The sequence below is a fragment of the Lepidochelys olivacea genome, assembly GCF_965140295.1.
Source record: "Lepidochelys olivacea isolate rLepOli2 genome assembly, chromosome: 22".
NCBI lineage: Eukaryota > Metazoa > Chordata > Testudines > Cheloniidae > Lepidochelys > Lepidochelys olivacea.
In genome coordinates this window covers 21,234,559-21,251,454 of record NC_140432.1, presented here as the reverse complement: position 1 = coordinate 21,251,454, position 16,896 = coordinate 21,234,559, and the positions used below count along the sequence as shown (strand labels likewise).

At 43.1% G+C, this 16,896-nt stretch overlaps 1 protein-coding gene across 2 annotated transcripts in view; it reads right to left on the bottom strand.

Annotated features, from left to right (window-relative positions):
- KMT2A (lysine methyltransferase 2A) overlaps positions 1–16,896 on the bottom strand; it is an 88,323-nt gene that overhangs the window by 6,585 nt on the left and 64,842 nt on the right. For both annotated transcript variants that reach the window (XM_084611914.1, XM_084611913.1), the window contains exons 27-34: positions 12,018–16,329; positions 9,518–9,595; positions 5,287–5,351; positions 3,895–4,065; positions 3,200–3,274; positions 1,611–1,785; positions 853–960; positions 247–330 (exon numbers count right to left, since the gene is read on the bottom strand). In XM_084611914.1, the coding sequence (XP_084468040.1) occupies positions 247–330; positions 853–960; positions 1,611–1,785; positions 3,200–3,274; positions 3,895–4,065; positions 5,287–5,351; positions 9,518–9,595; positions 12,018–16,329 (5,068 nt within the window). The remainder of the gene's footprint in view (positions 1–246; positions 331–852; positions 961–1,610; positions 1,786–3,199; positions 3,275–3,894; positions 4,066–5,286; positions 5,352–9,517; positions 9,596–12,017; positions 16,330–16,896) is intronic.

Sequence of the window (16,896 nt, the reverse complement as noted above, 5' to 3'; positions counted from 1 at the left end):
TAGCTTCCCTTCCCACCCCAAAAATAAATGCCTGAGCTATCACCAAGGTGAGCTGGCAGGAATAAGTGGTTTGTACTGAGGATCAGCTTTTTAAAGATTTGACCTGAAAACAAAGAAAGGGAAGAGACGAAGGGAGAGAGAGAGAACTCTTTCCCTTCAACATTCCTGTTGGACTTTAGAAAGGGTTTTCAATTTTTAATCTCCTTCTGCCCTAGACAGAGTTAAAGCACCAGAGTAAAACCATACCTGTAGACACCAACTGCCTCCTTGGAGGTCTTCTTCAAGTGTCGGAATCGCATAGGCATTGGCAGATCCATACTAGTTGCCCTCCTAGAACAAAGAGACACTGCTAAGTGATCACCTTTATTCGAGAGCCCATGCCAAGCATTAGTCGGTATAGTTTCAAAAATATTAACATTTAGTCACTGTGAGACTGCAGCCCAATGCCCACTCAGAAAGCAACCAAAATTACTACAATGTATTTTTCTATAAATATTATATTATAAAGCTGTTCTTAATTCAACATCTGATCTCAGACAAACTCCTTACTGCTAACCAGCTCTCCTCTTCTGCAAATTTAATATAAGTAATCTTTTTTGCCTTATTCTCCCAGAATTCTTATCAGAACATCCTGCAGTAGCATGAAAACAGATCTGAGAGAGGTTGGCCATGTTCAGTAGCCAGCTCCCCTGCTAATGCAGGATTGTCCTCTACAAGCTATTTTCTAGTGTTTTGTACATTTAAAGTTGTAACACCACACCTCCAGGTGCAATAGACAAGACCAAAATATTTGGCTTTTCTTCTTAGTACCCTCCCCTTTTCCCTTTTGGGGACATAAATCCAGTTGCATACCGAGCAGACTTCAGCTGCACTTCCTCCTCTTCCTCATCATTGGGGTTGTATTCTGGTGGCTGGCGGTGTTTAGAAGCCAGGAAATTGAACATATCAAATGCTGACTTCCTGGAGGGCAAAGAACATGTGTATTACTGGCAAAGTTAGTTTTCAACAATATCTTGGCTGCTGCAAGGGCTATGTGTGTCTGGTACTCTATCACTTCTCTGGCCTAACTTTCATTTCCTTCTCAAAAAGGAAAGGAGTACCAGTGGCACCTTAGAGACTAACCAATTTATTTGAGCATAAGCTTTCGTGAGCTACAGCTCACTTCAGAAGTACAGCTTACTTCACTGGTACTCCTTTTCTTTTTGCGAATACAGACTAATACAGCTGCTACTCTGAAACATCTCCTTCTCAGTGATTCATGCTCACCTCAGGTGCTGATCAAAGCTCTGTAAGGCAGCAACACCAAATAAACATAATCTTTAGGATTGTGAATGGAAATGGTAAAGTGGGAAGTCTTATTAATTTCAATTTCCTACTGCTTGGCAAAAAGCTAAGAGCAACAGAAGTTCTAGAGCTGCATGTAGACTCAGGAATATACAGACCATCAGTTTACATTTGGAAGATACCATTAAACCTATAATTTAGTTTTTAGTTTAAAGATTAAATTCTGCAGAAGTTTACAGTTTATGCCTCTCACTTGCCAGGGGAAAAGTCTCTTACTCTGGCTAGTAGACTGGTCAAGTCCCACCCATTAGAAAGCTCACGCTTACCTGAGGTGGACTTCAGCCCTAGCAGAGCCATGTGGATTCAATGGGGGTTCATTGGTCTCCTCTGGTTTGTGGAATCTAAATTTGTAATTGTGGCAATGCTTTGCTCCATAAAGCTGCTCAATCAGGAACACAACAGCATCATGGATAATCCCCAGCATCCTCAAACCATTCACACCTAGAACAAGGACAAAAGGAAAGGGTAAGAAACCAGGCGTCAGTGAAAACAGGCAGTCTGGAAAATAAACCAGCCCATTAGAAACCAGTGGAAGCTCCTGCCAGAGCCCTGCATTAGCTACATTGTTTGATTTCTAATGAGAACTTAAAATAAAAATTCTTTTGTTTCAGTCTCTGCATCAAGACATATCCCCAGTTCAGCAACTAGCAGATGAACTACAGCCATCTAGGACAGTGGCTTTTAGATAGTGATTAAGTTGGTCAGAATGCTAACTCCTATAGCAGGCTTATAAACTATGCCTAACTAATAAAAAACCACACACTGGAGCTTATAGGGTAACTCTGGACATTCCACTTGTATACTATGTAGTTACACTAGTGTTTCATAGACTTTAAGGTCTGATGGGACTATCGTGATCTAGTCTGACTTCCTGCACACTGCAAGCCACAGAACCTCACTCACCCACTCCTATAATAGACCCCCTAACCTCTGGCTGAGTTACTGAAGCCCTCAAATCATGGCTTAAAGACTTGAAGTTACAGAAAATCCAACATTTACACTAGTTTAAATCTGCAAGTGACCGGTGCTCCATGCTGCAGAGGAAGGCGAAACCCCCCCAGGATCTCCGCCAATCTGACTCAGGGGAAAATTCCTTCCTGACCCCAAATATGGGGATCATATAGACCCTGAGCATGTGGGCAAGACCCACCAGCCAGACACCTGGGAAAGAATTCTCTGAAGTAACTCAGAGCCCTCCCCATCTAGTGTCCCATCGCTGGCCATCAGAGGTATTTGCTGCTAGCATCGCAGATCTGCTACATGCCATTGTAGGCCGTCTGACCTGAAGCGAGGAGATTTCTGATCATACCATGCTGCTAAACAACTTCACAGCAGAACTCCAGGACACATCTAAACTAGTGTTATCTGTGCAGCTCAAACACAGAATAAAAAGGTTAAATAGGCTCAGGTGGCCAGCCACCATACATTAAGAGAAGTAGCATAATTTTCTCATTTGAAAAAGTAGCAAAATTGCCATAAGCTTTGTTCAATAAAAGTCCAACATTTCACAGCAAATGTAGCTTGCTCAGTGGATCAGACACAAACCCTGACACAAAGTAATGAATCAGGTAATAAGAGAAAATCCCCGCCCCGATCATTCTCATATAAACGTTATTGTTGCTGCAACGTTGGAGCTTTTTATTTATGCAAACCTTGAGGAGCTTTGCCCGGCTTAAATCAAAATATTTACGACCAAAAATGTTTCTCCTTCAAAGAAGTGAGCTGTCTATAAGCAACTGACCTTTTTCTTCTGAAGACTCTACTCTTGTTTGACAATTTCCTCATGACATTGGTTTATCTGCTTTTAAAATACACTTGCTGACAAAGAGGAAACAACCTCAGTGCTTGGTATTACCTGCAAACGATAGCTGCTTCAGACGGGCATTGGAACGAGCTTCTTGAACTTTATCAGTCAGTGATTTCCAGGCATCTACGATTAGAAAATGGAAGACAAAACAATAAAAGAAGCTTTGCATCTATCAGACATCAGGAGTAACCGGAACAGCTGCTCGGCATGTCTCTTGATTGTCTTCTCATTCAGTCAGGTCTGCAGTGATGCAGCCAAGTCCAGCGGGTGTGAGTGCACGCACGCACACGCACACAGTACCAGCCATGTGGCAAATATAAAGAGAAGCGCAATCAGTGGCCATAAACTCATTATTTCTCCTGTAGTTATACAGTTTTCACCCTCTTCAAAAAAACTTAATGGTGCACAGGCAAATAAGTTGCTTTAGCAATGACTTTTGAAACAAAATTTAGATGACCTAATGCCTGGTCTGTGTTCATTATTTGCTTTGTCCCACCACTACTTTATATACCAACACCACTATTGGTCAATGATTTCAAGACAAAGAGGAACACTGCAGACATTTAACACAAACCAGGCACTCTGGCATAGGATTTTGTTCCAAAGCTTTATCTCTAAGAGAAGACAAGTCTATTCTGGAGACGCTTGATACAGAGATCACAATTTCTCAAAAAGCATCTTTTGTTTTTAACCTCTGGGAACAAAGCTTAGAGAAAGTTGCAACCAGAAATCACTGTCCTCACCTTCAATACTTTCTGCACAGATCTGAAAACCGTCATCACTTGAGATCTCGAAAACTAGTCCTTTCTTTGGCTTCTTCTCACCAAGGCTTTCTTTCCTCTTTTGTTCTTGCTGCAGCCAAAACATAAGTGGGGAGCTGAAAGTGCCTTCCTCCTCTTCAGAAGCTTTGGATCCTGGAAGACAGACAGACCGATATGAAGATACAGTTGGGCAGAATGAAGTTTTATTGTACCTCCCACCACCAAACAAACAGATACCTAATGGTGAAAAGAATTTGTCCCTGATTTGAACAATGGATGATTATTTCTAAGAAGCCACCAAAACGTAAGTATCGTTCTTGAGCTGCCTCCCTTATCAGTGTGCCTGGATTACTCCCTAGCTTTGAGATCCTTTTCATGCAAACCAACTCCTGGTTGCTTTAAAGCAGGGATCCCGAACGCAGTGCCTGTGGGTGCCATGGCGCCCACTGGAGCACTTTTGTGCACCCGCAGGACACCCCAACGCTGAAATGCCGCCGAGAATCGTTGCGTTCTCGGCAGCATTTCAGTGGCGGGGTGTTTGGCGCCCGCCACAGTCTTCTGGGAATAGCAATATTCTAGTCCCACGAGAAAGGTTGGGGACCACTGCTTTAGAGGTTAATACAATCTGTAGAATCTGTAATGCAATTTAACATCTACCTCTGCATGGAGAACAGCATACACTATAGTAGTCAGCTGTACAGTTTCAGCAGAATCCACGTCCACATGCAGGCATGTGGACTCAGCCAGAACAATTCTGCTAATGGTATTAAGTGACTTGTTAAAGTTCCACAATAATGGATTACCTACTGAACCATCACCAGTGGCAATGGGAATGATAAAAGGGGAAAACAAAGACAGGTCTTTCCATGAATCATACTCCAGGGGAGCTACTACAGGAATATCAATTTCTGGTGATGATGAACAGAAAGAAAACTGCAGTTAATGGGACAACAGCTTTACCACAACAATTTTAATTCCGTTCTCTGTATACGGGCACGAGGGTGATGAGCAGACTTTAAACTCAACTCCCAAACAAAGTCTAGAATAGGACTTTCTAAAGTTTAGAACTGTTCTGGAGCTCTCATTTCCTGATCAAGAACTGAGGTCCTGAGCATGGATTTACATCCATTTAGAAAGTGAAATCCAGATTACACCACAACGTGAAAACATAAAAATCAAAGTTGCAAATTTCTACAACTACAACCACACATGCAATTCACATTTCTGTGACTGGAACGTAACTGCCTCCAAAACTAGCAGAAAACCATACAGTGGCTACTAAGAGTTCTTTAAAGTGGTCAAACATGAAAAGACTCTATATAGTTCAACATCAAAGGCTGCCAAGAAACTGTATTTTTGGAAGAAGCAACATACCTGTATTTTCTTGCTCATTTGCTGTGTTCTGCACTGACTGTGGCTCTGTAAGAATTGCCATTTGCCTTGGGGAAAGGGAGAAAATGAAATATAATGCTTGGCAATAAACCCCCCCTCAGAAGGCAGCTCCTGTTTTTTTCTTTGGCTGATCCATCTAACCAGTTGGGGTGGTTTGTGTTTCACAGAGACAATGTCAACTTGAACATTTTTAAATTGATTACATATAAAAATTTCCAGTTTCTAACAGAACACAGTTTAAATAATACTCTTATTCCAAATATGTTTATAAGAGTTTTTCAGTTCTCTGGTAGATTTTTATAAGGATCCTTTCAGAAAGGAAGAAACTGACTGTGCAAGAGAACAGTGAACCAAACTGCATGCCTGTGACTGAAAGTACCTCTGTATTCACACCCTACACATTTCCGTAATAATCTTTGTACAAAATATGCCTTGAGAGTTATATTGGAAAACTAATAACTCACTGGTCAATGATATCATGGTGAAATGTATGTAATCCATAAACCACGAACCACACTGCCCTAACTAGACAAAAGTTGATTGCACCCCAGAACTTCACAATGCCTTATACTGACAGACTCAAGGAGCTCAAAGGCAAGTTTAAGGAGTGACTTGATTACAGTCTATAAGTACCACATGGGAAATAAATACTTAATAATGGGATCTTCAATCTAAAAGAGAAAGGTATAACATGAGCCAATGGCTGGAAGCTGAAGGTAGACAAATTCAGACTGGAAATAAGGTGTACATTTTTAACAGTGAGAATAATTAACAACTGGAACAATTTAGCAGCGGACGTGGTGGATTCTCCATCACTGAGAATTTTTAAATCAAGATTGGATTTTTTTTTAAAAAGATCTGCTCTAGGACTTATTTTGGGGGCGTTCTATGGCCTGTATTATATAGGAAGTCACACAGTAGTCTCTTCTGGCCTTGAAATCTATAGGCTTGTCTACACTACATAGCTTTTAGCCGTTAAAAATCGCACAGTGTAGCCACTGTTTGTCGGCTCTCCTGCCGACAAAATCTTCCACTGCCAACGAGCGGCGTTAGCTTTGTCGGCAGAAGCGCTCTCCTTCACACAGGCACTTGTCGTGGCAAAACGTGTGTCTTTCAGGGGGCGAGGGGGTGAATGTTAACACCTCTGAAAGACAAAAGTTTTGTCATTCTATTGACAGTGTAGACATAGCCTATGAATCCATGCACAAAGGATACAAGCTGGAAAAGGAAAAAAACTAGTTTTTAGATTTCAGTACAGAAATTTTCGTGTTACCTGTGACTACAGTAGGTACAAGGGGCCTGATTCACCGTTGCATAATTTCAGCTTTATGCTGTTATAACACTTAGCATGCATTCACACTACAGAATTAACTTGATTCACCCTCGTTATTTCCACCGTGTACGCATTTCACAACGGTGAGCGGCCTCGCTACAGAACAGCCACCAAGCTTGGGGGAGCAGAGGGGCTGTAGTGGCCTTTATCCACACCGGCACTCTATTCACTTGTGTGTAGCACTAAGACTTCCTGGGACCTGGGACACATCTCATGGTTCATAGCATCACCGTGCAATTCTATGAATGTTTTCGGTGTACTGAGAGAGAACCTATCCGTGCCTTTTGGGGATCCTGGGCAGAAGTGGTATGAACCTGACATTCATTGATTGATTCAGTTGATTAAAGTAAATCAGTTCTGGCTTGGTGCACTCAAAATTTCTGTCCATTTCCTTCATTCCAACTTGGAGGCAAGGCCTGGATCTAACTCAGAAAAACAATCTATAGCAGGTGTTGGCACTAGTGCAACTCTCATTTTGGCAAAAATAGGAAGAAGCAGGGCATATGGCATGGTGGGCAGCAGCCTGTCACCATGCAGAAGTGATGGTATGCTTTCTCAAGGAGAGCAAAAAGCTTCATGCAGAGCAACTGATTGGCAGTTCCGGATCAGGCCCTCAAGCACTGAGTGATGAGACTACATCACCAAGCAGCCATGAGACAACTAAGAGTGGGCCACACTCCCGGAGTTGTGTGAGAAGCTCCTTCCAAGCAACTGGCAGAACACTGAGAGGCCTCTTCTTCGAGGCCATTCTAAAAAAAACTTGAGCTTTATGCCAAAGATAGATCAGTGCAGTTGCTGGTACTGGCAGCTGAGTGTGACTGTGAAGAACAAAGGCTCAGCAGGCCTAGATGTCGTGGCATGGGACTCCTGGTCAGGAAATAGACAGCAAGAAAAGGCCATAGGGTAGTAGCCCCAAAGGATTGTGGGCAGGTACTGGAGGACTAATAACCCTCAGAGGGTTGCCAACTTTCTATTTGCAGAAAACCGAACACCCTTGCTCCCCGCCGCCTCACCCCTTCTCTGAGGCCACGCCCCCTGCTCACTCCATCCTCCTCCCTCTGTCATTTGCTCTCCCTCCACCCTCACTCACTCACTCATTTTCACCAGGCTGGGGTGCGAGAGGTGGGTGAGGGTTCTGGCTGCGGGTTCTGGGGTAGGGATGGAGATGAAGGGTTTGGGGTGCTGGAGAGGGCTCCGGGCTGGGGCAGAGGGTTGGGATGTGGGACGGGGTGAGAGTTCCGCCTGAGGGTGCAGCTCTGGGGTGGAGCCAGGAGTGAGTGATTTGGGTGCAGGAGGGGACTCTGGGCTGGGGGTACGAGAGGGGGTTAGGGCTCTGGCTGGGGGTGCAGACTCTGGAGTGGAGCTGGGGTTTGGGGTGCAGGAGGGGTCTCAGGGCAGGGGGTTGGGGCGCAGGCGGGCGTGTGGGCTCCGGGCGGCGCTTACCTCAGGCAGCTCCCGAGAAGCAGCGACATCTCCCTCTGGCTCCTAGGTGGAAGCGCGACCACGTGGATCTCGGCACTGCCCGCATGCGCTGCCCCCTCAGCTCCCACTGGCCACGTGGGAGCTGCTGAGCTGGCACTGGAGGGGGGAGCAGCGCTCAGAACCCCTGTGGTCATCCCTCCACCGAGGACCCAGAAGGAGATGCCAGCAGCTTCCCAGGAGTCATGCGGAGCCAGGTAGGAAGCCTGCCTGCGCCGACAACCAGACTTTTAATGGCCTGGTCAGCACTGCTGACCTGAGCCACCAGGGTCCCTTTTCGACCAGGCGTTCCAGTTGAAAACCAGACACCTGGCAACCCTAGGCCCTCAACTGTTGTGTTATGACACTGGCCTGTGGCCACGTTATAGACAGGTGGAGTTAGTGGCTCTTGAGGGAAGCTCAAGATCTGTCCCATTACCTCAAGTCATGACAGCTAACTTGTTTTACTGCCTACACCACACACAGGTCATCACATGAGTGACAGGTGGGTGGGGCTGTTTCTGTGGGTAGGTGGGTGTGCATAAGTGGTTTGAGTTATTACGACCACCTCATGTTAACTTGCTAGTGAAGACAACCCCTTATGCTGATTTAAATCTGGAATAACAGCAACAATTAATCAGGCCCCAAAGTTTTCAGACAGAAATGTGGTTTTCAACTTGACAGTGTCCAGTTAAGTAGATCTATTTTTGAAGATTAGTATTGTTCTTTAATATTGCAGTTTAAGTGTCTTCCTTTAAGACTCAATCACAACCAGGACACTGACAACTATCAAACGTTTCCACTAAAGAACTGAGAGTAGATTTTTAAAAAGAGGTAGTCAGTCCCCAGGGGAAACAATCCACCTGACAAAATCCATCACAAACTGGCCCCTGGATGACAGTCTTGAACTCATCTCTAGAATGAAGCAAAGCAATCAACTGAAGAAAACTGGGGAAAGCTTGCACTACTGTATCCATTCTGTGGATATCAGATTTTGACCTGTAGGGTTGCTAATCTGGTAGTTTTTACCAGCCCTAAAAAAAGAATTACAAACAACATTTAAAAGCCACAAGTCTGCAACTATTTCTAAGCATTTACTCCTGAATCAAGTATTCAAAAATCAGCTGGTTTCAACTGAAAATGAAAAAATTCTTATATATTAACGTTTATTTCTGTGATATTTATCACTGTAACATGTGCTCTGATTATGTTATTACAATGAATCTTGTTCTACTAGATTAAACAAGGATTTAATATTGTGGCTAACAAGTGACATACATTCCAGACTGAAAGCTACCGGGGTATTTTAATTTACAACAACAGCAACAAGTACAAGGAGGAAGAACAGAGTTTTATTTTGTTTATAAGGTACTGAATATAAACCAGCAAAACCTAATGGGAAAGGTTTGTTTTAATACTTACCCTGCAGGCTGCCCAGATGGCTTTTGTGGTAGCTGATCTATACTTGTATCTTGAATGTCTGCCTTCACTGCAGGAGTCCTGGAACAGAAAGATTTGGGATAATTCAAAAGACTATACAAATAAGAATTTACTGTAACCAAGAAATAATGGATCTAGTGGGACCTGCCATAAGTGATTCACCATTTCAGCAAACTACAAAAATAGGAACAAATGCTACTGTGAAGCCAGAGGACAGAAAGTAGATCAAATTGCTAGTGCTTTAGGTCAGATTCAAGACTTGAACTTTAAAGGGATGGAGTACTCTAGGATCTTTACAAGGATGTTTTTGCATAACCATAAGCATGGAACCATGGGTCACTCCATAAAGGATGGTATGCTGGCAAAAAAAATAGCCTAAAATATTTACAAATAGAAGACCAATTATGTCTAAAAGACTGTGGATCAATTGCTTTTCAAAACAGACTTACAGCACTGAGTTAAAAACATCAAAGAACTGTAGAACTGAGTCATCTGACCGGAGTCATATGACCCAACTAACCGGAGTTAAAGGTCAAGGGACCTGCCCAGTACTTTTGGGCAGGTCCCTTGACCTCCAGGAACTGCAGTGGATTGCTGGGTTGCCCTTGGTCAAATCCCTTATCATATGGACTGCTGGCAATGTCACACAGAGAGGATACTTGGGGACTTTCTGAAGAAAAACCTTAAGTGTCACATTCAGCACCCAGGTCCACAGTCCTTATTCTCCCTTCTTCCTACAGATCTGCACCTCAAGTAAAATCACCAAGACACATGCTACTTCAATTCAAAGACTGGAAAGAAATTGCCATACAGTGAGACACTTGAGCTCAGTCTGTTTAGCTTATCAAAACAAATCACAGAATTATATAAATATAGGACTGGAAAGGACCTAAGAAGATTGAGAGTTGGCTTGATTACAGTGTATAAGTATCTCCACTGAGAGAATATACCAAGTAATAAACTGCTCTTTAAAATAGGTTTAAATTCTATAAACTGACATTAACTGGCAGTTGTGAAAACATCCCAGAACCTGGTGGCTAAGTCATGTGCTGTTCCTGAAGACCAAAAACCATTGGCTGGAAGTTAAAACCAGACAAATTCAAGTTAGAAAACAAATATTTAAAAAGTGGGGGCATTTAACCATCAAAACAAGCTACCAAGGAAAGTGGTAAACTCTCTTCAAATGCAGACTGATTGCTTTTAATGAAGATGTTTTAGTCAAACACAAGCTATTGGGCTCAGTACAGGAGTAATGGGGTGAAATTATTTGGCCTGTAATATATATGATCTGACTAAATTATCTAATTAGTTCTTTGGCCTTAAATTCTATAAACATTCCCTATAACTTGTGATTCCTCTTTCCAAAGGAAAGAGAGAAAACTCAGTTGCATGATGAAAATGAAGTGTGATTACTGACATTAACTGGCATACAGCTTTAACCCTTTAATTAATTAAACAACTAAAAAGACATCTGTCCAAGGCTCTAGAAGCATTAACACACAATTAACCATATAATTAAATCTCAGCAGCATTAACATACTATTAACAATATTTAATGGGGAGTATTCTACTCCCGTGACATTTTAAAATTGGACCATGGCATTCAAGAAAGAGAAACGAAAGGGCAAAATATAGGGCAGAATTAATTCAAAACAATTTACAAACTATATGTAGGGATACCACTTCACCAGCCACTAAAATATAGACATTTCTAAAAGTGAAACAGGACACAGCAATACCACACAACAATTAGGGTGTGCAGAATCCCATTGCCACTTGAAATAGCAGGGGAATGTGGGAAGGCAGACTGTAATAATCCAATTAGAAATTTGGCTAGGATGTTAGGGACCAACTCTCCTCTTGCAAAAAGTACCATGGGATCTTCAAGTGATTACAACTGGTCAGTGGCTCAGTTTTAAGTTCTACCTAAAAAGCTGGTATCGCAAGCAGCATAGTACTTCTGTAGGAACATACCAGAGCAGTCTCTTGGTACTGGCTTGGAAGACTGCAACCTCCTCAGACCACCACCATTTCCTATAACCACCATGTCTTCCTTGCAGAGTTTCAATCCAAGTTCTAATCAGGCCAAATGCTGCCAGATTTTAGGATTAAAAGTATATATCGATAGATCCAAAGCACCTATCAACATGATAGCTAACCACTAACTAAATTATAGCACTGCTAGAGGTACCATGTTCGCAAACAACTTTGCTCCCCCAAATAAATGGTTACCAAAAATCTGTCAGGGCTGTCCATCATGAATTAAGGCAAAGACTGTGTGTTGATTTCTTTAGAAATCTGCTTTCCCTGTCCAGATGTCCATTGATGGCAGTGAATGCTACTCTAGAATTTACTACTAAAGGATTCACTATGAGAAGATAAAAAGGAAATTTGATGTGGGGACCAGTGCAACAAGAGCCAGTTTTTTACCACGGTAACAAAACCTCAAGCATACACAAAAGCAAACACATGTTTCTCTTACCCTGCAGTTGAGACTGGGGATACAGCATTGGCCCCTCTGTCTGGAATGTGTACTTCAGGGGGACTGGTCCACGTGTGAGGAGTTTTATGCTTCTTTCCATTCCCTTTGTCTAAAGGCGGTTGAATTCGTTTAATTTTTGGCTTCATTTTTGTGGGACCAAGCACTGAGCTACTTGCAGACTGTTGGCCAGATGATGGGGAGCCTCCAGGCGAAGCTGAACTGGCATGCATTACAGTTGAGGAAACCTTGCTTTGCTCGAGTCCTGTGTTGTTAGGAATGTCCACTAGCTGTGGAAAGCTTGACAACTGAGGTGCTGAAGCAGTGGCAAGATCCAGCTGAGAAGAAGCATTTTTGATGGCTAAAAGTTGTGTCATATGCTGAAGCTGATAAGGACCTTCTGGGTCAGTGGATGATTGAGCAACTGTCATGCCCATAGTCTGTGCTGAAGGCAATACACATATGCTTGATGCAGCTGTCATTGCTGCTGTAGCTGGAGTTTGTGACGTCCCCAGTTGTGAAAACATCCCAGAACCTGGTGGCAAAGTCATGTGCTGTTCCTGAAGACCAAGACTTTGCTGACTGGCTTTGATCAAAAGATTGCTTATTGAGCCAAGGTCTCCCAACAATCCAGGGCTAGTTAATGTTACAGAACCCTGTCCCAAAACATGGCCAGGTACTGACCCACCAGTGCTAGGTGCTGCTGTGGCCTGCATGGACACAACATTCAGCACTGATGAATTTGATGCTAGTCCCGGCACTGGCCCTGTCGTGAGGTGGCCGGCCTCTGGTCCAATAATGCTGGGTGAAGTGCCAACTGCCGCAGCAGGGGCTGCTCCCACACCTTGGGGCAGCAAAGACGCTTGCTCAAAATACATGACTCCAGACTTAGACCTTTTAATAATATTGGGAACAGTTCTATGGGGTGCCGAATTTCCAAGGGTCCCCAAATCTAATGGGCTGTTGGAAAGTTGGGAGGGAGCAAAATTAATCAAAGTCATGTTGGAAACCATCTCAGAAGGCGCTATGGCAGAAGGGGTTCCAGACGGAGCTAGCTTTTTATTCTTTCGGGACTGCAGTCGGGATATTGGCCTTTTCTTCCCAAGGCCAGAGGTCGGAGTGGTAACTGTAGTGCCAAGGTCTGTCCTCTGGCTTGCTTCAGACACTAAAAGCTGAGGATCAGGAGGTGGCTGTACACCAATAAGGAGACCTGATGCAGGACTGCCAATATTTGGTGGGAAACCACTCTGAGTAGCTGTGGGAAAGGTATGCAAATGCTGGTGATGGGACATAGGCAGCAGTCCTTTGCTAGTAGGGGGGAATAAAGACTGAGATGATGGCAGGCTTGGATTTAATTCCGTAGTCAATGTAAGTGCACTTCCCATGGGCCCTAGCACTGAAGTATTGGTCTCCATTACGCTCTGTGTGGAACTACCAGAAGGAGTCAGCTGTATTTTTTGTGTAACACCATTGGGAAGAGTCTGGAGGACATACAGAGGCTGCATATTTTGATTGACTACCAGAAGTTTTTCAGTGGCCGGTTTTAGGTGGGGTGGGGTTGTCTGTACTGCAGCATTAGAGATCTGAGATGGACCAGGACCGTCAGTGGAGTTTGGAACGTATTTTTGGTTTTGAAGAGGAACGGTAGGAGAGACTGGCACTTGGAGCCCAGGAGTACCGCTGTTCCTAGTTAAATCCTGGTTGCTGCCATGTCCTTGCTCTACTGGGGCGCAAGGTGGGCTGGCTATGTGCTCTGCATCTATGTGACCTTGGATGAAATGATCAGGAGTCATATGTCCTTCAGGGCTTGGGTCTACCCCTGGGCTTAAAAGAGTTGCATCCCCTTCACCAGAGGCAGATTTTTCTGTGACTGTAACTCTCTTCTCTCCAGATTCTGTGGAAGGTAAAGCCAATATAGACCTCTCTCCCGAAGATGAGAGTGCAGACTCTGAAATTACAGCAAGCCTGTTGCGGTTTTGGCTGGGCACAGTAGGACTACGAGTAGTTAGAACGGAGAGATCTGATGGAAGTTCTAAAGGCAGCTCAAACTGCTCCTCTGCTGATATAGAGGAAGAAACACTACTATCCACTGGTTCAGCAGTTGGCAGCTGTTGAGAAAACACTTCAAACAAACCCATGTCCTTGCCACGATTACTATCAAGACCTAGCCCTTCCCCCAGTGTTAGAAGTTCAGATGAAGATGACTCCGGGCTTTCTCCTAAAGCCTGCATCGATGGTGTATTCTTTAGTACAAAGTCCATGATGTCCGAAGGGAGAATGTTTCCACAGTCATCGCTATTGTTATTGTCAGAGTCTGATTTTAGCAGTTCTGTGTTAAAAGTATCCAATAAGTTCTTATCTGAGGGTGTGCTAGCATGAGCTCTACGGCCTGTGTCCAAGGAACTCAGCTGAGCTTCCAAGGAATCCTGACCCTGTGTTTTAACCCTGCTTACAGCATGGCAATTATCAATCTTTGGGTCAGTTTTATGGCCAGTAGAGCTCTTGGTGACCTGTACTTTCTCTCCAGCTTCTTCAGCTCGATCAAGCTTTAAGTTTTCAGTCCCATTTTCTTTGCCACTTCTTTTGGTTACCTGATTTACTTTTCTTGTTGTTGCTGTAACACTTGTATCACTTTCTGTTCCATCATCCACACCATCTAGCTGGGAGATTTTTGGAAGATTGCACTGTTCCTCCTCCTTGAATAAATTATGGGATCCAAGCCTCTCTTCTGCACTTGAGGAAACCACTGTCCTAGTGAAATTGTAGTAGTACAAATCATCTTCATCAGAAGTACTTAAGTCATCTGCACCATCTACTTGTCCTTCTGCAGACCTCTTTCCTCGCTTCTTCCCAGCTGAGTTGCTGTAGAATGGAATGTCTTCCTCTCCATAAGATCTCACACCATACAAAGGAGTTAATCCAAAGAACATGTTAGATCTTGCCCGAGCACTTCGCCGGGGATATCTCCGCTTGTAGGAACCATCTTCCTGAGCTTTAGTTCCATCCTGAAGCATCAAGTTTCTGTCTTCAACGGGCAGATTCGGATAAGAATTATTTTGAGATTCCTGGGTAGGAGTATCACTTGGACTTCCCTGAACAACATCTCCTTGGCTTCCAGAAGTTGAAGACAGTTCTGTCACAGCAGTTGGTTCTGCACCCTTACTCTGCGATTCGGCATCACTTTCTTTCTGTGCATTTTTAGATTGGCTTTCACTTTCCATCTTGAGAGGAGTCAGGGTTACTTTAACTGTGCGTTTTCTAGGAGCCTGCACTTCCTTGGAGGCCACTTCAACTTGCACCAATGGAGCTTTAGATGCCCCTTGTGCAGGTGGAGACTTATCCCCAGTTTTCTCAGCAGAAACATTACTACACAACCTCTGACTAATCTGTTCAGTTGCCAAAACCTGATTGATAAATTCTGGTTTTAAGCTTCCTTCATCACTGGCTGTCACTTGATTTGAGTCTGTAAAAGTTTTTACAGAATGTTTGTCTTTGAAAGTGTCTTTTGTTAACTTTTTTCCTTTCTGTCGTCTGTCTCTGCAAGCGGAAACCACATGCTCACTTGATGCAGAAGACCTGCTACTTATTCCAGCAGGCTTTAAGTTCTTTCCATCTATGTCTTCAACAGAAGAGATTTTTTCTGGTTGTATGAGGTCCATATGTAGGTCTCTATCTTTCCTTGGGCCTCTCTGATGAAAAGATGGAAAGGGCATTGTATCTTTGGAAGAAAGTGTTGCAGAAGAAGGTTCTTGAAAAGTTCCCTTTTTATTAATGTTTAATTCTATGCCTGATGTACTAAGCACTTGGGTGGACATTTTAGTATTCCCAGGTGAAGCAAAAATATGAGCTGAAGAATCTGAGTCCTTTGAACTCGACAATTTTGTCTTCTCTCCCTTTGAAGATGTGCTTTTGGACATCAACTCTGAACTGGTAGAGTGTTTTATTTCTAAAGACTGAGATCCACCCAAATGACACGTTTTACTTCCACTTGTAGCTAGCATTCTTGGAGAGCTTGAAGAGTTAGGGCTATTTTGAGCTAATGCACTTGAAGCGCTTAAATTCACTGACCCTTTGAAGCTGTCTATATTTTTTGCGCTTGATTCATGTTCTGATGAGGATCCGATACTAGATACGCCAGGCACAGTGTGTCTGGAGTAAGTGTTCCCAACTCTGGTGGGAAAAACCATTCGGAGTTTTGACTGCTGTTGTGACAAAGAGGAGGTACTCTGTCTCCTAGAGCCAATGCTTCTAAGTCCAGATGATAATAAAGGGTCTCCCACTGTTACTATTTCATGGGTCATTGGCGTAGGACTTCCTGAAGAGGACAAGCAGGGAAAAAAATACAGTGAAACAATATAGGTATCACATAGCCAACACATACATGCAATTTGATTATACAAACGATGCACATACCTAAGAAATTCAACAAACAAAACATTTTAGAAATACTGTCAAATAAAAAATAAGGCTGAAGATATGTATTCCCCAAAAACCAGACTCTTTGTAAACATCCAATATTGTCAGCTATGCATCTTTTGAAGCTAACGTTGATAATTTCTGAATTATACCCTATAGGGTTTGATGCTATACAATTTCAAGTCTGGAATTCAAGAACTAATTATGATTTACAAAGACACCACAAAAGTTAAACAAATGACTCCAAAATAACTCAGAAGTGTTATTTTACCTGCTACCCCTCACTGCTGGCAACATTACACATGTTAATAGCATGTCAGAGCATACTAGCTTCAGGACAACTGAAGAGGATTACTATTTTGTCTTTAAAACTAAATTTGAACTGATGTTTAATGTAGGTTTTCAAAACACTTTGGAAAGAATTCAGTAAGTATGCCCCCTCTTTTTGACTAAAACTACACTTCTA